Source organism: Tenebrio molitor, chromosome 5, assembly GCF_963966145.1.
Source record: "Tenebrio molitor chromosome 5, icTenMoli1.1, whole genome shotgun sequence".
Lineage (NCBI taxonomy): Eukaryota > Metazoa > Arthropoda > Insecta > Coleoptera > Tenebrionidae > Tenebrio > Tenebrio molitor.
The window spans coordinates 7,551,257-7,574,640 of NC_091050.1; the positions used below are offsets into that span (position 1 = coordinate 7,551,257).

General features: G+C 34.2%; 1 protein-coding gene and 1 long non-coding RNA gene across 12 annotated transcripts in view; one reads left to right on the forward strand and one right to left on the reverse strand.

Moving 5' to 3' along the window:
• Positions 1–23,384, forward strand: part of LOC138131102 (breast cancer anti-estrogen resistance protein 3 homolog) — a 35,906-nt gene that overhangs the window by 984 nt on the left and 11,538 nt on the right. The window contains exons 1-4 of one of the 11 annotated variants that reach the window (XM_069047878.1): positions 5,300–5,664; positions 10,384–10,614; positions 14,950–15,240; positions 15,470–15,548. In XM_069047878.1, the coding sequence (XP_068903979.1) occupies positions 10,572–10,614; positions 14,950–15,240; positions 15,470–15,548 (413 nt within the window). In that variant the 5' untranslated portion in view covers positions 5,300–5,664; positions 10,384–10,571. Of the gene's footprint in view, positions 1–2,359; positions 2,473–5,299; positions 5,665–10,383; positions 10,615–11,223; positions 11,258–12,741; positions 12,908–12,979; positions 13,562–14,282; positions 14,775–14,949; positions 15,241–15,469; positions 15,549–21,855; positions 22,320–23,384 lie in introns of those variants that run through there. The other 10 variants (XM_069047879.1, XM_069047877.1, XM_069047883.1 and 7 more) reach the window with 10 other exon arrangements.
• On the reverse strand, positions 4,585–5,200 carry LOC138131110 (uncharacterized). Its single transcript, XR_011159716.1, has 2 exons — positions 5,065–5,200; positions 4,585–5,011 (listed from the first exon to the last, which is right to left on the reverse strand). It is a non-coding gene; the product is annotated as an uncharacterized lncRNA (long non-coding RNA).

Below are 23,384 nucleotides of genomic sequence, written 5' to 3' on the forward strand. Positions count from 1 at the left end.
AAGTAAAGTAGCACTTTGTCCCTTGGGGGTAAAAGGACTAAGTTAATTTATTGATAGTGGTATTCTTATATTGACGATGTCAAAGTAACAGTAAAGTAATGTATGAACAATAAAATTAAAAATGCCCTTTAAAGACAAGACAAGATGTTTACAAGAACAAAAGTAAATTAAAAAAATCGATTAAGTCATGGTTCAGTTGGCAACCCTAGTTTAAATATGTTTTTAATATGAAAACTTGACAATTGTCAAATGCAGTCTTTGCAGCTGTATTTGACAAGGGACTAAAGTGTCTTTTCATTCCTTGTGTAATTATTGCCCTCGCGGCGCTCATGCAATAGAAGATGCATTTATAGTTCCTTGTCATATAATATATTAGTGTTTGAATTATAGTTGGCGAAGAAGAAGATTGCTCTAATATTTTTATGAATAGTAATCATGGAAATATGTAGTGATCTTGTCCTGATAGAACAGCATAATTATCATACATATATTAATTAATTAATTTCCCCTTTTTTCCTCATAATAGGATCGCTTATTTATTATTCATAGCTAGACATAATAATTTACCATAATTATTTTATGAATTTCGAATTTTAATTGTAATTTTCTTCATACGAATATATACAGTATGTCCCCGGATTGAGTTTACAAGAGGGAAAAAAAAATTATTTTTGATTTTACGCAAAAACTTCAAAGGAATAACATTTTTTGCTTCATCTGAAACCCCCATTTTTGTTATTAAAAAGTATTTTTCAAAACAGAGGAAGACTTAACATTAAAATCAAAGAAAATGCAGAAAAAATATTTACCTTTTTTTTGAAAAAATCAATGATAATTGAATATAAAACTATTCTATTAAGTATGCGCCGTTTTCTGTACATCATTCAACCCTGTATCGAAGTTTAAGCTTCTGAACACCCATGCCTGATACATAACTGTTGGGAAATTTTTCATTAAATTTTGTAATTATGTGACAAAAATCGGTCCAACATTGGATTAAATAAATTCTTTGTTCTAAAGACAACATTTTGCAACAGTAATAAGTTGTTTGTCAAAAAAACCAGGCCAATTGTAATAAAATTTATAATATAAAAATTAATTCTAAGTCCAAATTTGAACAAAACATGTTAATTTAAGAATACAGTGTATCAATACTGAGATTTTAATAACGGAAATGGGGGTTTCAGATGAAGCAAAAAATGTTATTCCTCTGAAGTTTTTACGTAAAATCAAAAATAAAAATTTTTTTCCTCTTGTAAACTCAATCCGGGGACATACTGTATATAGCTAGACAGTTGTCCAACTTTTTCAAAAGCTTCTTCTTTGTTTATCACAGCAGCAAGAATTAAATAAAAACAAATTGAACAAGAGAATAATTTGCGTTCTTTTTGAATAAGATTATTTAGCCATAAAACACTAAAGCATCTGAAGTATGTTTGTTAGAATTAAATTTATTTGTCTACGATGTTTTTATAGGGACTATCTTGTATTTAAATGATTTCAAATACAAAAAATCACATACGTTGTTTGATAGTACAAGGTACAAAACTTTCTGACAAGTTCAGATAACATATATTTCATTTTTTACTGTTAGATAAAAGTGTTAACAACGTCTACTAAGCCGCCAGAGTAACAAATTTCAAAGTTTGATAGACTCCGACGAGTGGCAACTTTCATTGCATCTAGTGTTGTCGGAAACCCTTATCGGTTATTGAACGAATCCTGTGGGATGATAAGACCTCAGAACCTTGGCGCAGTATTTTATTTGTTATCAAAGATTCGATCTTTTATCGAGAATCCGCAGTTTGAATTTTAGCTGGCCACTCCATTCGTTAGCATATTCTCCAAGAAAAACAGGTACAATAACGACTGCAATAAATTCCCAAGAAGAAATATTTTAATTAATTCTAATAAAATTACACGACAACAAATTACAGATAGGTAAATGCATCATCTCGGTTGGAAATCGTGAAAAACTGCCCCGAGGACTCATTACAGCATTTGCTCTTATTCGCATTATTCATTCAGGATGGCCGTCTCGTTACAACTTAGTTGACTCATTAATAAGCTCGGCGAAAATAATTCAGGTGTGACTAATGAGGGTCTTATCCGTCCGCAAATCTCTGATTTTTTTTAATTAACACATCTCGGTCCAGATTTGGAGATTACAAAATGCACTTCGCTGTGACCCACTTCGGCACAATGATAATTGCAGGTGAATTAGCATAATGGGCCAGTTTACACAAGAAAAATTGTGCAACTCGCCGCCCACCCAATCGATAAATAATTCATTTCGGTCCTGTGTCCGCCAGGTAAACGACATCTATATCAAAACAATTAATCGTGATTTGTTTTGCAGGAGTGGTGAAGACAGTGGCGTGCGTGACATCTGGAGCCACGTGGGTGCACGAAACACGTGGGCTTTTTCCAGTTCTTCGGATCACGACCATCTCCCAGACATCTCCATATCGGGTGAGATCTGCATGGCTACCGATTTCCCGTCGACGAATAACTAAAGTTCGATTGTGTTGAAACAATAACGAGATATTTGCATGCATCTAGGTTCTTATACCTGATATAGGCATGATATCAGCTAACGGGAATGTTGGAAACATTGTTTGCGCTAAATGTTAGCAGACACCGTAAATCTGCTACGATTTTTGCGAAACTTCAAACACTGTCAAAGCCGAAACCTGCTGAAGCTTTTATTGCAGACATTTCAAATTCATTCAACGGTCGGGGCAAGTTTGCCTTTCTCACAAAATACCACACACTCATCGACATAATTTGCATATTCATGGGACAAATTCTGCACTGCAATTTAACAAATGCACTTTTATAGTTATCAATGCGGACTTCACCTTTTCAAAATAATTACACGTTCGGAACGGTTCAAGACTGATTTATTGCTGGAAACGTCAAAAGCGGTTTTTGTCGGAATATTTTAACTTGAAGGATGAAAATCACATCGTTACATGACAAAACCAAATTAAACCATAACATTAGTATAACAAAAAGAAACAAACTAGCAATTTCCATTATAATCTATAATAACATCGCGGAAATGGGCCACATGTTAATATAATTTCCTGTCAGATTTATGGTTTTTTTACAGCATTCAAGCTTAAAAGAAAAACGCCGATTTAAACGTTTCCAAATTTAAAGCACAATTTGCTCTAATTTTATTGATAATTATGATTGATACGAATAATGCAATTAATTCAAAGACAAAGTTAAATTTACGCAAAGGCAAACCAGTCCTGCAGGTTTGGTCATTAACAGTTTTGAAGTATTTCTGTTGGCTTCTCTTGCCTTGAACATTCCCTGTAAAAGTCCAGATTGCGAAACGAGATGGCCGTTATGAAATTATTGACGTTTTTAAAGCACATTTAATTTGAATTTTCGCACACAATTAAGGTTATTTCATGCTGTTATCAAATATTTTCTAATGAGTGGATGTCGTGTGCAACTCCATTTACTTCCTTGTATAATAGTGGGCACTAGTCCTTTCTGAAATCTCTTAATAAGTGACAAAAACTGATTTATATTGTTTCACTTTATTGTGTTTTTTTTTTTCACTAATGTATTGCAACGTTTTATTATAAAAAGACAACGTTTAGGTTTATTAAAAACTGAATAACTTACAGGTAGATCCGAAGCTAATTGGCATCCACAGTTAAATCTAAGCTGGAAGGCACAACCTATAAGTTATATAACACAAAAATTGCTGCCACATTTCGATACCAATTATGTAAATGAGAGCGGATCCGCTTTGTAGGTAAAATGTTTGAAAAGTTTTTCTGCGAAAAAATGTAGAAGACAGTTTCTACATAATTAAATCAAATAATGACTGTTATTAGAGAATACGACAAATACTTTGATTATTATCTCCATTCTAAAATCTTGTATTAATAAAAGGTTTCTTTTATGTTAAAATTTGAAGTTTACTTTGTCATTAGCGCCATGTAAATATGTACTTTGATCACTTTCGGAGAAGGTTTGTTTAAAGAGAAAAAAAAACAGTGAATTTAAATCAAGGCATATCATAACTAAAAATAAACTCATAACAATAACAAATTTATTTTACCTTGACCCCCTCTCATTATCTTGTACATTAAAATACAATTAATAATATTGAAATGATTGGTCCTAATTTCTGTTTAATCTTGGTTCATTCTAATGTCAGTAAACGAGCCAATCATAAAATCTTGTATCGAGTTTGAGAAGATTCATCGTTGATAGATTGTTAGTGCTGCCATTGTTGTATAACCAAGAGTTGTTATTGCTATAATGACTTAAAAGAGAGTGTTCAAAGAATCAATGGGTGCAGTTTAGCTCTCCCTATCTTATCCATTCGTTTTGTCGGGGTCGCATTTAAAATAAGAAGATGATATTGACATTTACGATATTATTGTCGTAAACATCGTACAAAAATACAAAAGTCTCAGCGACATTAATGTAAATACAAGAAACTTTGTTGAAATGGATAAACAGTTTTAACGTAATGATACGTCCGCTCCCGTAAATCCTGCAATAATTTATTGGTAAAGTTCGCAAGGGAAGATTTATTACATAAGGCAACAATTATATTAATTGACACAATATATTTTAGTTGAATGAGAATTAGAGCTTATCAAGACAACAAATTCGAGACGGGAAACATTAAAGCTTATAAATCAGAGAGTCGTGCCGTTAAAAATAAAGATCAAGCACACCAAACATAGAAACTCATTCTCAAAACTCATTAACCACACTTCTACAATTACCTGTTGTGCTATTATTGCTGCCCACAAGCTTCACCTGGTCTCACCAACGCAATCTTGCAACTAATAATCTTACAACATAAGTTTTTACCCGATTGCAAGCAGGTGCATTGGAGAAACTAATTGTACATTCTGTGTTGGGTAATTATCCAGTTTTTTTCTGTTAACCCACAGCGATAGAATGAAATTTTTGTTTGGCATCTCTTCGGCCGTCTATTTCGTGGCCTGACATCCGGCTATCGGTTTTTCTGGTGCAGGTACTGATATCAGATAATTAAATATTGAACAGACACTCCTTCACCTTCTATTTTCCCACCGCCGTCGAACTCCGACATTTCCCCGGTCAGTGTAAAAACGAAGTGGAATAATCGCAGTTTTAATTGAATTCGAGAATTGGTCCACAGTTTCAGCGATCATCGGCATTATCTCGGCGCTGCTATCTCGCGAGATAGATATCCCAAATTATTTACATCGTTTATGTACCATAGAACAGTAGATAAGTGGCCAGTGATAAGACCCGCTCTCCGTACTACACAGGAGACGGTTCACGAACAAAGTCGGCGGTAAATGTTGAAAATCCGACGGGGACTTTTCATTAATATGCGTCCTTGTTGACGTAGTCGTACTCGTATTATAGCTTGTTTATTACCGTCATGTTGCAAGTTGTAAACTTCACTAGTTTTAACAATGTTCGCCAATAGTTCGGTTGTCGGTGCGCTACTTGTCGACGCTCGATCTTAACACGACTACGAATCGGCACTTCCGAAAATTGCACAGGTTTGTGATGTGATGTGAATAGTGATGAAGTGGTGTGATCATCCATGAGAAACTTCCCGAGCATCAGTTGACGGCTTAATAAAAAGAAACAGCGACACGTTGACCATCGGATAACTTAAAAAATGTATAGCATCAGGGTTACGTTTTGCTAAACAGAGGTCGAGAGACCTCGGACTCACCCCCATAAAAACTCTGTCTGGTTCATTTCTGGAGTGCAAAGTGCAAATTTTTTATTCGCCCAAAAGTAAAACGACTCACGTTATATTATTAAAAAATATCATTCCAAACGTTAAACAAGCTAGTTGTTCAGTCTTGGATGAGAAAGTATCATACAATGCTCAACGTACCATGTGATTAAGAAAATTTGCAATGTGGGGTTTCCGTTTGATTAAACTTTGGGAAAAAACTGTAAGAAAAATGACAGTAAAATCACATTTTTTGCTGATTAGGGATTTACCAAAATACTATTAATCATTATTATCAGCACTAGGAAAAAACAAGTCACTTTTGTTTACACTTCGTTATTTGATAAAAATAAACAATAATCTGAATTCTTATACCTTGGGAACAGGAACCGGTTTTCAGAAGATTAATGTTCAAAACTGTCTCAAAATATATAAGGTGATTGTATCAGAATGTCCAAGGTTTGTTTTCGGCGAGTACCAGTGACTCTAGATGGTTTGGGTTTACTTCTTTAACATATAAATTACTTTTGACGAATAAAATAACCCTATAAAAATTATTTATACTACAATGCTTGATCGAAATGGTAATTTTTACTGTGCGGTGGGCAGATAAAATCAAACAAAAATTTCTACGAGTTTTGTTAAAGGTAACGCGATATATCTATCATATTTGGCGAATCAATCTTGCCTAAAAGAATCGTTAGAATTAGTACCTCAAAAGCCAGAGAATATCGTTAGCAGATTAGCTAGTTATGTAAAATGATAAGTAACAAACAATTTGAGGACACACCGAAGTAGAAAACGATTTCCGTTGGAGAACAGTGAGAGAAGTTTTCTGAACAAGATTACATATTGACTGAATCAACAGTGTAATATTTAGCAGTTTGTTTTCTTGTTTAATAAATATTTTCCCTTATTTGAATAAACTGCCGCTTCAAGGCTAGTAAATCTAGTCCATATTTTTATTAATACAAACAATTTAGAAAATTCGAGTGTTCTGAGATAGGAAATTGAAAAAGTTGTTTAACAATATAACCCCAGTTGATTTACAAAATTAACTTATTTACGATACAATTACCGTAGACAACAGGGCACGGTTTCATCATTTCTTCGCAATAGTAAAGTTCCAACATGTTAAAATTCCATTCAAGCGTATCACCGCGGTCGGCTTACTTAATTGATATTTCCTTTATAAGACGCTGTGATTTGCTTCATTTAAACAATAGTCATGGTACATTTTCCTTCCTTAAATGAATTCCATAACTTTCTCATTAAAAATTATTTTTTTCTTGCCCTTTAACCAAATGAACCTAAACGAACGAAATTTATTTTATGGAAATAGTTTGTAGGTCCTGTCGTCTCAAAAAGAACGAAATAATAACATAAAATCCACTGAACTGAAAAAAAATAAAATGGATGAAATTGTTGATCAACTTGCTCCTACTTTATAGCTTTTTTATTTGAGGCGTCACAGATTATACTACTGATACAGTTACCTGTAGCCAATAAATTTTAAGTCTAAAATGTGTGGGCTGAAAAGGTAGTTTTTGGTGACACACGAACGCTTTATGGACATAATTTTTAAGTCCTTACTGTATGCGGAAGGAGTAAATTTCATTCATTCAAGAAATCTTACGCAATACACAACATACGATAATTTTTTTAAATTCGAGACCGGTGCTAGTAGCTGCCGCTAATTTGGAGCTTAGTGAAGCACGGAATTAGAAAATCTGATTATTATTCCCCTTTAGTTGGTGGTGCAGTCGACCTACTTTGCCAAAAAGGTGGAAAAATTGCCATTACACTGTGCACTTATCAGTTTTATAGTTCTTAAAAATCCAGAAATTTAATTTAATCTTGAGGTTGTCTTAATGCTTTATTTTCCCAAAATAATTAATCTCTCTTGGATGGGGCGCCGCCAAAGAAGATATGGAATAACTAATTGCTAATAAATCTATAGAACTAATTAATTGGTGGTTCTATTAAATCCCTGATGTAATGATATGCAAGCGTTCTATTTAAATTTCAAAATTAACGGCACCACTTGTGTAACCGGAACAGTTAATAGAATTTTGACATCACTGAAAACCACATGCATCCATCTCTTCTGGTAAATTGTTGAGTCGCTCCAGGTAAAACTTTCATAACTAAAATATTACGATCAATTTATGCGGTAGGTAAAATCTAATTTTCACATTGTTCCACAACATTGTTTATGTAAACAATTTATTACTTCCTTTCGTCGTAACGCCCCACCGATTCCAGTGGATTATCGTCAAATCTGGAAGGTGGGTTGTTTTCAATTAGTTGACGTTAGACGCGTTATTTTATGCAATTTTATTATTTGCGCTCAGCAAACTGGCGCAAATTGCTTGGTAACAGAATCAATGGAATGACGCTCAGCATCCGTGAAGTATTTTACTTTTTAAATCCAATCAACAAAATAATCAAAACACAAAAATGAGCCGAATAAAAACGATTCACTCTTGTGTTAGTTTTATCTCTTTAATCAATCACCGTTTCATCCTGTTCGATCGCATTTTGTTATTGTTTTAACATGTTGTCAATGTCATTTTACTCTAATCGATTGCCTATTCCGAATGAATCGATTATAATAATTGAAAACTGAGAACATCGTATTAAAATAAATTTTTGTCATCGAAACGCCTATCTGACGTAATGAAGTGGAACTCTGCCCATCATTACGAATGGAAAAATTAGCATTTAACATAGCACCACCCACGTGGCCATTGATGATATCAGTGTTGTGGGCAAGAGCAAGGGCATGAGATACTTGCAACTGAATTTAGATATGTCGGTGCTTGTAATAATATTTTCTTTGCCCTATCTGGGCAAGGAAGCCCATAATGTTACGAATACAAATCACCGACTTCTAGGAATGGTGGAGTAACTTTGTGTATGTCGATTGTTTATTAAACTGTACATTACTAAATTGCACAATGCCGTATGTCATAAATACTAAAGAAACACGTTCTAGAGTGTTTACGATAAAAAAGTGTGTTGCAACAAAACAAAAATACTTAAAAAAGTAAATAAATTTTTCATCGATAATTTTCTCCTCAATATTTAATAATACTGATTTGGTTACAAAATTTCCCAATTTTCTAAACTAGGAAACCTGTTTGATGATGACCCATCATTTTAAATAAATAAATAGAAATGTAAAATATCAAGTGGAAGGTTTCCAAAATTCGAGGTAGCTGTTGAGGATTAAAGTAGTGACTAAAGCACAACCCACAAAGATTTTGCAACAAATATTTAAATATTTTAAGGTCCAATTGTTTAAATGACATTTATCATAATCGCATTGCGCATTGAAAGCGTTAATTAATTGAATAAGTGAATTTTATTAAAATAAATCAAGCATGGACATAATTAGCGCAACTTTTATCTTTCAGAAATTTAATTCCAAGGATCGAATTGTTCTAATTGGAAGTACTGTTTAAAGACTTCATTAACGAACGCCCTTTGCACAAAAGTAAGAGATCTTTGTCAAATGTAATGGTTAAATCTGAAATCCAGCTTGTTCTGTACCTAAATAAAACTATTTACTGTTTGTCTTGACTGACGTAGTAGTATTTGAAAGTTACAAGAGCATTTTTACACACTTTAAAGACCACCATTTATCATAACAATGGCAGCACTCATTACTGAAGGTATGGCGCCACAGTAGGACATTTGCTTAACAAAAGGTGTAAAAAACAACAAGAGATTTGTACCAGAACATTACCTATTCAACCCGTGTCACTGAAACATCAACTAACAATGAAGCGCGTAATCCGTCTAAGTGTCCTTTGCACTTTGACAATTAAAAATACAAATTAAAAATGTAAGATAAAGATGTAAATTTTCCATTCACACCTTCGCTGCAAATCCTATCAGATCACGAATCAAAATGTGCAAGTTACTGATTAATAAAAAAAGAAAATGAACTGTTGTCGCAGCAGGGTCACGGTGGTACGAATTTGCAAACTAAGACATGCGTTTTCACTCCAGGACTTTGATCTCTGTATTTACTGCGAAGGTGCACAGAACCAAACAGATGTACCGTTTTATTATACTTGAGTCAAACAACAAATCTCGAAGTCCGTAATGCAAGTAGTACTAAATCTTTGCCGTTTCCAAAGCCCCTGCCTTACACAATAAATCCCTGGAAGGAATACAAAAAACGCGCCAAGAATTCCAACCGAAAGGACATTTAAGTATTTAAACAACTGTCAGCACGGTTAATCGAGTGTCTACAACAAAAAATCGTAGTTTGAGAAAGAACGTTTCTGGGCGTCGGTTCCGTAGTGTTCATGTTAATTGTTGCCTTGCAACCCTACACATGTCCAGCACGAAGGAGGGGCACAAAGATGGTCTTCCGGTCTCTGTTTAACCGAAGAAAATGAACATTTCAAGCTGTAACACAATACTTCCTCCGCCTAAAACAGTCCCATTTCAACATCAAGTCGCATCTTAATCCTGTCATGTATCTAACTGCATCTCGGTTCTTAAACAGACCGCGACTTGGCCACATTACGTGAGCAAAATCTGTATATCTCGTGTGTTGGCGGCGAGTTTGTTTATAATAACATCACATAGTTGTGGGTGGTCAACTTGTCGCGACTTAAATCTATCACGATTGTGATTTGCAGTTACGTGTTCGAGTGTGGCGACGGTGCAATCTTAATTAAATTCGCTGGGATACTGCATATCTGCATATTATCTAATCGCGATGCCTTTTTATGCGATAAAGTTTATATGCACCTATTTGATGAGGGTGCAACCGGAAAAATGATGTGTTAGGTGTTGTGTGCGGCAGTGTTTTTGTTCGACTGGAGACATGGGGAAATCGGCTAGCAAACCCAAGAAGAGGAAGGAAACCAGTATGTATTTTTTGTTTGTTTGCACAGACATTCAAGGTAGACGGTTTATCGGACAAAGTCAACCGGAAAAGATCGACACTTGTGTAATACCATAACTATATTTGAAACTAACACCAAAAATATATCTGTAATATTTTTCTTTAAGATTTACTTCGACAAAATTTCTTAGAAAAGGGAAAGATAAATTATTTCAATGAATGAGAAAGTATGCGGTATAAAAAATTAATTGAGTATGCCACGAGTATCATGGTTCAGTTGGCAGCACTAGTTTAAATGTTGTTGTCAAGGAAACATCATTAAGTCTTCTAACCTCTAATACAGAAACTTGACAGTTGCCAAATACAGCGGTATTTACATTTAAATTAGACTACGGTGGTCGTGGCTTACTTGATTCATTTTATCGAAACTTCAAACTTGAGATTTTTACTAAGATTCTTCATTTTACAATGTGCCGCTGTTAATGACTAATAAATAAGAACTAGGGATAATCCATAAAGCTTATTAAAGGGTTAAAAACAATTCTTCAAATCACCCAAGAAAATAAAAAATACGCTCTACCTAAAGGCAGACTTCTTCAATGCCAACCAACATGGATACAGTGTGTTTGGAGAATTTTATTAGAACATGAGGCCAGTGAAATTAGGTAATAGATAAATATTATTTATTATAATTTTTGACGTTTGTCCCATTTAAGAAATTGTAAATCAGTTAATATCAAATTTATTGTTGTCATCCTTAAGTCTACTTTGTGTAACGCAAATAATACAGTAATTAATATTCATAAAGTTGCAACACATGTGTTAAATGTTAGAGACCAATACAGAACCATATGACTTAATATTTACGTCACAAAATATTAAAAATAAATGTATGTGCTATTAATAACTATTTAATTGTACTCAAGATCCGTCAACAAAAATTATCTTGGGTTTTTTTGCAAAAAGAAACTTCAATTACAGAGACACTACATGTTCAACTATTCTAAACTCTTAACCTTTAATCACGACTCTGAGAAATTGCGGCCCTTTCATGATTAATGTTAATATCCATCAAGCCGATATATACAATTACGTTTGTCATGCAATAAGTAATAAAATGGACATGTGATTTATCATATTGCATTTTTCATTCTCGTGTTCGCTTATTTCAAGCAACTCCAAGATGCCAAATAAACAAATAAATGCTTCGATGTAATTCATTTGCTCTGCATCAGTTGGTGACATTCTCATTTTGAATATTGAAATTGTTTCGACATTAATTCAAATATTGTCAAACGCTTTCTGCTTTGTTTGATGAAGTTTCTAGTTCATGAGCTTCAAGATGTTAGTAGGTAGTCTCAAGATACCAACGATTCTTAAATTAAGAAAGTGAAAACTAGGTCGTATTATTATTTATCAAGCGACTTGTATATATTTTTATTACAGTAACACCGAAGTTACTGAAATAACATCAGAAAGCATATGTATATTAATAAGGAAAAATAATTTCCTTTTGTATACTACGATGCGATCAATTAAAAAATAAATCGAGTCGGCGTGTTACCTATGGCAACCCATGATATATCATAGGCTCCAAAGCAAACTCGATTTATTTTTTAAATGATCTCTCGGTACTATTGAAGTAGACCTCTCGTACCATTTAAGTTATTAAACATGAGGAAATATTTTAAAAAATGAATAAAAATTGAAATAATGATCAATGTGTTTATTTGAAGTTTTTATAAGGTCATTATAATCTGAGGAAATAACGGGGAAAAAATTATAAACAACTAATAATAGACAGTAATGACAATGGTGATCATGAAGATCATCAATTCATCAGGTATCGCCTGAAGTAGGATTATTATTTTCGTATTGAAGATATAACAATGAACATTTTTTCGAAACAAATATATGTAATTATCTGATGATCAAAAAGATAAAAATCTTATAATAAAGATTTGACCTCTTACAGGAGCTCATAAAATTAACTCTATTTAGAATTATGAATATCAATAAATCTGAACAAAGAAAGTAGAAAATCCACTGTGGACTTGTTTCTTTCTTAGATTTTAATAATTAATATGATTCACGTTATGCACCTGTCACGTGAGAGAATTCCAATCGTTTTGATTCAGGTCGTATGACCAGGTTCTAGTGTTTTACTACCTACGCAGTGTGCAAGTAACAAGTATTTTAATAAAAATGTTATCAGTAGAATTTTATCTAAAAATCAATATGGTGTTATCGTGTTAATGTGCTAAGAGGCGCCTAGTATTTGTTGAATGTACCCAATAGGACAAAAAATAGTATGGGTGAGAATTCAGCATCTGTACATATACATTTTAACTGGTATTACATTGCCCGAGTTATCAGAAAGTCTCTGTTGTGTTTTTTATTAAATTAGCTATCTGTTCTGTAGGTAACGTGTGTTCAAAAAAAAATTGTGGTCAAGTGGCCTGGTACTAGCTTTTGTTTCCGTAACAAATGAATGTATTATCAAAATAAGGTTATTATGAAGGATTTGTCAACTAAAAAGGCGAGCTACGTTCCGAAAAGTGAGAAAACCACGGCCTGCTTGACCATAAATTCATTTGAACAGTTATTATAATGAAACAATAATTCAAATAAATATACTGTTCCAAATTTACGCCCGGTGCTTAATTTTTCATTCTAATTTTGTTACTATCACTATGCACGAAAGATAAATGTTAATTACAGTAGTGCGAGTGAAAAGCAAGTCACATTTTTCTTATCTCGATAAATAAAAGGTGGCTCAATATATCATAAATTAGTACGTGAACTGGACCAAAACAAGACTCATTGTTATTCGTTTGATAAATGGGAACAGTTTTTAACAGTAACAGAGTAAATTTGTTCAATAAATTCCCAAACTAACCTAAAATTTTCGTGATTTATTATGTCCATGTGCATGTTTTACCTCATTATGGTACATATAACATAATTAGGTATGTATCTATAATATCAAATAAAATCCAATAGTGCTAAAAGCTTTTTAAATGTTCTAAAATTTTAAACTTTACATTTCCTTGTTTATCGATTATTATTTATGTGCACATGAAGTTTGCTAACAAATTGATAATATTCTCATACCGTGTAAATATTTGTAGGTACTAAGCTACGAGAACGGTAGCTTATTTATTGTCCGTGTTACAAGCAAAAGATTGGGATATTTCAAATAATTTTATTCAAGTTACTAACACGTTTGTTGTAGCGGTTGTAGCGATTCCGAAGCGTTTTAAGGGCCTTAGAAAAAATACATGATGGCACCCTTCTATTTTACAATACTTTTGATAAAACAAATAATATGTTGTGTAATGTATAGTACCAAAGAACGAAGAAAAGAAGACATCCTACTCGTCCATGTAGCATTTATCTTTATTGTACTAATGTCATAAAAACACAGATTCAAATAAAGTTACTGATTCATAAAAATCCGTTCAACTTTAATAACAAGATAATGAAGTTCATGAATCATAAAAAAAATAAGTATGAATTTGCGTTACAAATAAGAATGCTAAATCTGGCTTGCGTTTCTTAGTAGTTACAAATAATATGTTCAAACATTCAAATCTTACGCATTTCCTATTACGTAAATAGATCATTTTATTATGTAAATTAGAAGTGGTGTTGGTTTAACAAATTGATTATGATCTAAATTCTAAAGAAATAATATTGACTCAAGTTGCAAAAAACTACTTTGCTTTTGCAACAGCACTTTTATGGCATTAGTCATTTGAAATTACTTTAAAACTGTACTTATATGGAAAATTTTCAATCCAAACTATGATTTTTCTGGTACCTTTGTTGCAAATGACAAGTGTTTTTTTGCAACTGAGTCAACAATATAATTTCCTTAATCAAATAACTTAACATTTTATTTAAATCGTCACATTCTCAGACTTCAGTAAATATTTCAGTTTTCGCTCACAATAAAATATCATGTCACCATTGTTGGCCCACTAAAATAGAACTGTGATTAGTTGGTAAATCCCTCAATTCACGTTTTTGGAATGAAACTTATCATTTCAAATGTATTTAGATAGCATGAGACCCTACGTGCAGATATAACTTATCAATAGTATGCTTTACTGACGAAGTAGCACATTGCTCCCTATATGACAACATTTTTGTCTGCCATATTTAGACCCAAAATGAAAAGTAAGTCCATAATTATATATTTTTGTAAAAAAAGTGCCAAAATTACGATTGCGCAAGTTTAGTCAATATTAGATTCCGGTGTCCCAACCTATCCGAGTCAGAATATTTATATAATGTAACAAACTTGCCTTTCAGAATTTCCTGTGATAATCCCCAATCCACCTTTATTTTGCAGACTTATCTTGGACCAGGTTCGCTTCCCTTCCGCTCAGATCGAAATCTCGAATCAACAAAGCCAACAAGAGCATTACCTTCGCCGACAATAAAAATTCGAAACACATCGATATTGCGCCATGGCTAAAATCCATGGATCTTGAACAGTATGGAAGTATATTTCAGAAATTTAACGGTGTTGAGGATTTGCTAGAATTCTCTGAAGCCGACCTCAAGGATATCGGAGTGAAGATATCGTCACATCGAGCCATGATTATCAGCAATTTGACTATTTTGAGGGCCAAATACCATGGTGAGTGTCTAATTATATGTATAATAAAATTGGCTAGTCATTAGTTAATTTGAATCATCAGTAATTACACAACCATTTGCTGCTTGAAAAAGTGACTTAACGATAAGTTGCATTTATTACATAATAACAGTTTTTATAATGCTTGCGATAAAATGTAGTATTGAGCAGGCTGAACTGATGCCATGCCTCGTTATATAAAACCAAATCAGGATAATTTTTATTTTTGCAGGAAGTTTCAAAAGACAGCCTTCAATACGTCACAGCGTCGCTGTCGATAAAACGATTACCATCGAAGAAGATGACAAATTGTAAGTTTTAATTACTTTTCTTCCTTGCTTTCTGTCGCTGTAACTAACCTTGCTGAACTGAAAACAAAATGAAATAAATCACTCAAACGGGCCATTATTGGAGAAATTAATCAGTCATGTTAAATAATATCATCACTGAATGCTGACATTTTTCAATTAATTTAAATTATCTTCAGACTCGTGCTATTATATAAATTTTATCAGGAAAGTAATAAATCAACAATTTTTCAAACGTATACCTCGGAAGCGATCAAACGTTCTGAATCAATAACTGGTAACGAACCATAGAAATAAAGTTATCGAAGAACAACGATGCATCGGCGACTGCATTATAGTGTAATTGGTAATTATAATTACAAACAACTTCCTTGAAACTCAATATAATTACACTGAAAAATAAATCAAAATTCAATTATACTGTGACTCATGCAATGATGATGAACACACTATCTGCAACCTTTTTGCCGTTTCTTAAAACTGTTTATCAAGAAAATCACTGTCTGGCGACGAAAATATGAGCTGTCGTTACACAAATGTCTTGAGTAATTTATGTATTTACATAATGAACAGAACGGACACGAGTTGCTTTTATTTGTTCATCAATAAACTCAAGAAAATCAATTATTGCTTTGGAATAAATCGGTTACAAGATCGAGCAAGTTAATTTGTAAAAGAACAACAAAATATTAATGCGACACACGTTAAAAATACAGACAAATTAAACAAGAAAAGAAAACAAAATTTGAGCGGTTTCCTTTTCAATCATCTTCGTGCGGCTTCCATTATTCCTTGCTTGTGTTTTTTTTGTTAATTTGATTAAAAGTGTGTTACGCAGCTGATGAGCTGTCTCGCTTTTTTTCCCCTGATGAAACATTTTTGTGTGTCGGGTTCCACTGTTCCATCTCCGATATTGATGCGGAGGTCAAATGAACCGTGGATAAGTGCACAGATTGATTTTATTCCTTTTGCATTATTCAGAAAATTCCATTTCTCCAACGTATAACGTTGAGTTAGTTAAAAATAAACGAAGAACTGACCACGCAAAATGTAAATACCTGACCCACACAAAAATGTGATTTACTTCCAAATCGGTAGTTTCACCGGAAATACCGGCAGAGTGGAAACAAAGTACCTACGATAGATAGAACTAGTGGTCATAAGATGATTTGGAGAGTCCAACTTGAGAAAGGTGTGCTTGCAATTGCATGTGCCTCTTGTAGAAGAACCTTTTTCAAGTTATTCTTTTCGTGTGGTTGAGGATGTCGAAATTATCTAGAATAGCCTTCAAATGCCCTCTGGGAGTTCTTAATCAACATGCTCCTTTTCCCCAATCCACCTTTGGCCACCCACGATTTTCAAGCTTGAACACATCTTTTATTATATTTTTATTAAGAGATCCAATTCAAAATCAAATGACGTGGGTTTTACAAGACATTTTTTTTTCGACCGAATCTTTGATATTTCCTCAGAAAATAATTTAAAATATTTGGAAAAAACCTTGTCTCGTATGATATTGATTGCTGAAATAGCATTTCTTATTCGACAATCGACATTGTCTTTTAAATTCCGGATATGCCTTCTAAAATCAAGAAAGATTAGGTGATTGATATGATAAAATATCATTAGTTCTGGTGAAATTCCAGGCACAGAGAGAATCCAGTGACATTTACAGATCGCCCTTCTGATGTTGTTAATTTTATGCGATTTTTTTAAACTTTCAGATAAAACGTTGGGCGAAAACTGGATTCCCCATTATTTTTTACGCGGGATTTTTTACAGAATATTTGGGTAAAACAAGTACACTGACTAAACTGGATAACCCGGCCGACATTTTAATTTAATTACCTCACACAGTCATAAAAAAGAAGTTAATTTGCAGTTTCGTTTAATTCCAAAAAAGGTCGAGAAGATACTAAACCACAACTTTTTCATGTTTTATGCCGCCGTACTAGTTTGTAATTGATTTCTCCGGTTTTCTGTACGCCACAGAAAGAGAAAGAGAGATCCCAATAATTGATAAACGTTAGGGTTTAACGCGAACATCACGACATCGTATTAACTTCCTCAAAAGAAAAATCACGTATTAATAAATTCCTCTTTGCATCCCGTCGTTTATTTATCGACTTTACATCCAAACGCACTTAAGTACCGAACGATCTCGATACTTATTCCGAGCGATCGCCTTAATTATATACTTAATTAGTTCCATCCAGAGTACAACTTTTACCAAACCATGCAAAAGTTTAAGTCGGCACCGTCAGACTTAATTAATATCCTGGACAGGACGTGATTTGTGTACACGATCATATTGTAATTAGGTGCACCGAGTTACAAACAAAATGAGAAAACTTCGACACCCCATCTGTATTACCAGTTGCATAACAAATAGGAGTTTGTAGAACGCAACCAACGTCACAGATGGTAAATATTTGAACTTGAAGTTTATACAGTTTAGGGAGTACATTTAGAGGTCAAACTGCCTGATTGCAACGAGTAAATAAATTATTTTGTATTCAGTCCTGTCGCAAAATGGGACCAAAGGAAATATATTCATCTCGCTTTTGTGTAAAACTTCAATGATTCAGTTGATTGCATTTCTCCGATTGCATGTTAAAAGAAAAAACAATATCAATTCACATTTTTTTATTAGATCTATGCTTCTCTGTTTGTCTTGAGTGAGACTGTGAAAATTAATACAAGAAACCTGCCCGGATGTCACCGCGGGGTCTGTTTGCGGTATGCATTAACGGCACAAGAACTACATACAAAAACATACAAACATTAAGTGGATGGATAAAAAGATGAGAAACAATTTCGAAGGGTGCAAGGAGTGAAATATTTTGTAGAGGGGTCGAAAATAATTATAAGATGGAGAATTAGTAACAGTAAAATACAACAAAAAAACGTGGCGAAGAAGGAATTGTTTTTTACAAATGCAAATACAGTTTTTTCCCAAAAATCTTATTGTTAGAAAATTTTATGAGCAATGATCTAGCTTTTAATAAATTGGTCTAATTATTTCAGTTAATATTAATCCACAATATTTATGCTAAGCAGTAAACACATTAAAATTTCTAAATATAATGAGTGGTGAGTGGCGTGTATGCAGATGTAATTCCGTTAATTTTGAAGTCGGGTACCGGCACAGGTATAATCTGCGAAGCTAAATTATAATTCGCCCCTTGTACACAACGCTTGCTTGTAATTCACCTCAGAGCTTGTCTCATAAAATCTAAACACGTGTGCAATTTGACGCTATAATAGGTAGAAAATGTGTGCATTTGTACAAGGAGGATTAAAGCGAACTGGCCACTTTAAGATAAGTAATGTGCTGCTTTCATCAAAGGATAGCCTCTTGTGGGCGTTTTCTTACGAGTGCTACCAGTCTATGTGGAACAAATTTCATAATGTGACAGGTAACTTTTTATGGCAACGAAGCCCATCTATCACGGCAGCACCAGAAGCAGCATTTTTGTGAAATCAATCTCGTCGAACCGAACTAAATTAATAACGAAAGTTAGGGACCCTAGACGATGTGATTTATATCTCACACAAAAACACGTGCTCTATCAGCGAGATGTCAGCCACATTTCCATCATTACTATGCTAGTGAAACCATGAAGGGCTTTCATCAGATAGCGTGACCCTCACGTCTGTTCCCATTGTAGTAGACGAGGAAGTGAAATACAGGGGGTCCATGTGCTCCTCGGTAACAATACGGATCTTGTGTATCGACCCCGTGATCGTCGACTCTTCACAAATCTGTACAGGGAGGTAGTTCGCCGATTTGATAGCAGTCAGGCTTCCGAGAACGCAGACGAAAATGATAAATTATAATAGTGCACGATGGCAATCGTGGATTCATGGTAATTTCATAATGTTTTCGTTGCATCGTTTATCAAAGAAAATTAAAATCGGGAATTAATGTAGTTGGGTGCGGAAAGCTGTTTTGGCAAGCCATTTAATTTGTTATTTATTGATCAACTTTATGAAAGTTGGGCCCGCGAGAGTGGAGTTCTGACACTGGAAAAAGCGTAGGAATTTGTTTCTTTGGGGAGAAGAATCCTTTCCGCTCGGTGCGTGTTTAGGAGGTGGCCAACACAGAAATTTATCATGTCGCCTACATTAACTTAATAGAAAATTTAACATCGTACATAATTTAGAAGTGACAGGCAAGAAGGAATAATTATTTATTCAAATTGGTAATGGAATCGCACAGAGTAGGTCAGAAGTCACTGGGAAGCTCCGTTCTGTTATCCATTCTGGTGGAAAGTAATGGTGAACGTTATTTAACAAGATCTTAGGTTAAATTAGCATGCTGCGCCATAGTTGTCTTCAAATAAAACTACTGTGACATAAAAAGTCCATTCTGAATAAAGGCAGTTGCGTTGCATGTTAAAGACCAGATTAATTATCTGAGTTAACACAGATTTGTAAATATGTAATACATTACATCACGAGAAGTTATTTGATTATGTTGCCTTAAACTGCGAAGTTTGGTATGAGAGGAATAAATACTAAAGGGTGTAGAGAATATAACAAACAGCTTATTGGTGAGAACTGCACAAAATTATATTTACCAAAGATCGAATATATTTACATTGATTTTAATGTTGTAGACATTTACTGTCTACAAAAATAAAGATATATTGAAGTATTTTGTTGGAGGAATGTAAATAGATACAAGAATATCTGAAAGGAAACAAATTGTTTGTTACTGAATAGTCTCTTTGAAGACAGTGAAGTTGTCAAAGTAAGTTCGTAAATGACTTAATCTGGTTTAGGTTTCTGATCTACGTCACAAAATTACACATAGTGTGTTGGAATACAGCGAATGTTGTTACAAACAAGATTAGAAATTTTGTATCTCGTATCAGTTTACATTGGTTGAGAAAAATTTAAATTTGGTAAATATTAGATACATATTTCTATTGTTGAAATATTGACAGATGAAGTTGTTTTTCCGGCGAGAAACGAAAACTCCGATTGATTTAGACGTAATCATTTAATGGCAGTTGCCATGAATAAAGAAAAGAATAAAGAATAGAATAAGTAATTGAAAAACAAAATGCCATTGGTCCTCATTTGAATTATTAAATATTTCTTTACTTTAGATGTATTTAGTACAGGAGTGGACAAAAATCCCCCAAATATTCTATCTAAAATAAGCTGTTATAAAAAAAATCTGAAAAAAAAGATGGACAATCCCTTTGAACCTAAACAGACGGCTCGTTGAAGTTTTTGATTTTTAGCGGAAACCAATAATTTTATTTCCTTAATGGCTAAATTGTTATTGTTTTCTGGAAGTCTTAAAAAATGAAAACTTTTTCCTGCCATACAAAATTGCATTCCCTGCAATGTACATTTCAAAAATTTTAATTCACTTTTTCGAAAAATGTAAAGAAGTTATTATTATCTATATACAATATATCTGTCAATTTATGTGCTTTTGAGGAAATTTTTGTATTTTTCCCCGTATTCTATGATTAAAATCTATTTGCAAAACATAAGTGGCCCGCGAATGTATCCATCCTTTGTCGGAAATAATTACCTTCCTCTGATATTGTGCAATCTTTACTACGAGTATTATTGATATCTTAAAAAAAACTAGTCATACACGAGTATATTTCATTTATTACATACTACCGGAAAATCAAACAAAATCAACTTCCTTATTTTTCAAATTTATCTACAATGCGATTGGTAGCGATAATCAATTTGTATTGCTATTGCGAAACAATGTCTGGAAATAAAAATGTTAAAAATATTTATCTTAAGCTATTACTTAATTGATTAAATACATGTATTATTGTAAGAATTGAAAGCTGCAATTTGAATAATTGTAACATTAGTTAATTGAGAATTATAATAATGAAACTCATTTAATTAAATTTATATGTGTGTGGCTGTAATTAAAATGCAAAACCGCCGCCACCTCCGCCCGTGCTTTCGTCGACCTTGCGTCTTTTTTTTTGCCGGCGCAGCAGGTGAAGAATTTAAAAGCGGTCGAATTGGCCGATCCGGTCCTGGAGTTGGGTACCGGTGGTCCCCGCTATGAATTACGACCGCCACTCGCGCCTTCTTCGCAAGACCTTTTTTTTTCAATGCCGACCTCAACCATCCGAAGAATTCCCGACAAACAGTCCCGCACCACCGCCAAAAAATTCAAAAACCGACCGCTGAAAAACACACAAAAAGGGTGGACCTTTATTTATATTCTTCGGTGGCGGCTGCGCCCTCGGCCAAATCAATAATTTGGGGCCTTCGAGCGGTGGGGGTGTGTCAAACGCACACAGTGTATAGTGGTAACGAAATCAAAGATAGCCAGCCGCCTTCGCGTACTCGGACCGATGATGATGATGTTTGCTTCGGGATTAATTGATGTAGTACTGAATTAGTGGTGGCATGTGACGGGATGGAGGCCGTGGCATGAGGCAGTGAGGACGTTAGTTTGCCCCCGTGGAAAAAAACGTCAACAAACAGTGCAACGAATTGTTTATTTACCAGTGGTGCGAGGCTTTTGCCGAGGTACCACGGAGGACTCGAGGCCAGAATGTGGGTAAAGTAGCCGGGAGATGCCTCTTGACGCCTTCTAATTGATGGCCGGGCTGTCGATAGTGGCTTTTAATTGTCCAGCTGCCATCGAACGACGTAAACTGACAGTGAAGGAAAATCGGACGCAATGAGAGCGCATCAGAAGTGAAATTCAGAATCCTTTGAAGTCAAATGGAGCGGAGCGAAACCGAATCGGGGGTCAACGGATTTTTTGCGGTGAGTAAACGTGATGGACAGTCAGATGTTTATTGCACCTCAACGAATCCAGCATTTGTTTAGTGATCTAGTACACAACATTTTTGACCCATTTATCTCGACGCGAGATATCACACAGAAGTTTATCTACATCCTCGAAGAATCGAAAAATGTCACTCCCAGGACCAGCTCGGGAGAAAACTTTTACATATTCATTATCAAAATGCATTCAATAAAGTTTCGGCCGTAATTGAAGCTGAAAGTTGGAAGTCTGGAATTCTGGCGGCATTCCAGCATTTCAAATGGATGCGATTATACCTTGAGCTGTAATGAGATGGAAGCGAAGTTTGTTTGATAACGGTTTTGTACAATACATTAAATCTGCCCTTGAAGCAGACTTCTAATCTAATGTCATTGTGTTCGGGCTTTCTCTTTGATTCAAAAGGAGGAAGTTGGTCGGCATTTATTTTTAAATCTAAAACCGACGATTTAAAAATACTCTCGCTCTCAACCAGGACAAGCGAAATAACAGAATTCTGAACACTACTTCTGTGACCATGCATTGGAGAACTGCACCATCTGCATTACAGTTGCACCAAAAATTTTCCCAACAGATCCCCAAGCTCAACTGAAATTCGTTCCCCTCGCTAACAATCGATACACATTGTTGGCAAAATTGTTACTGCCACTAGTACATTATTAAGGGTGACTGGGCGACGTATCAAACAAATTAACGTCAATTCAAAATGTTGCATCGGCGATGATTTACACACAAGTTCTCGGATTGTTTTAGTTGTTATATTGATCAGCTGTCATAAATTCATTCGTTTATAGCAATCATTCCGATTATTCCAATCATAAAATGATTATGACGTTGTGAGTTTGTAGTTGAACAATTACCCTCGCGGAGTTTAATGGTTTTAGTGCCAAATTAGACTAATGTTCGTCTACTAAAGTACTATTGATTTTGATCGTGTACAAAATAAAGACATGTTTGATTGATACATTTTGTGACATAAATGTGTGCATTACAAACTAAAAACTAAAAGTCGTCTCTTTCAGTCGATTAAGTATGCCTATGTGAAT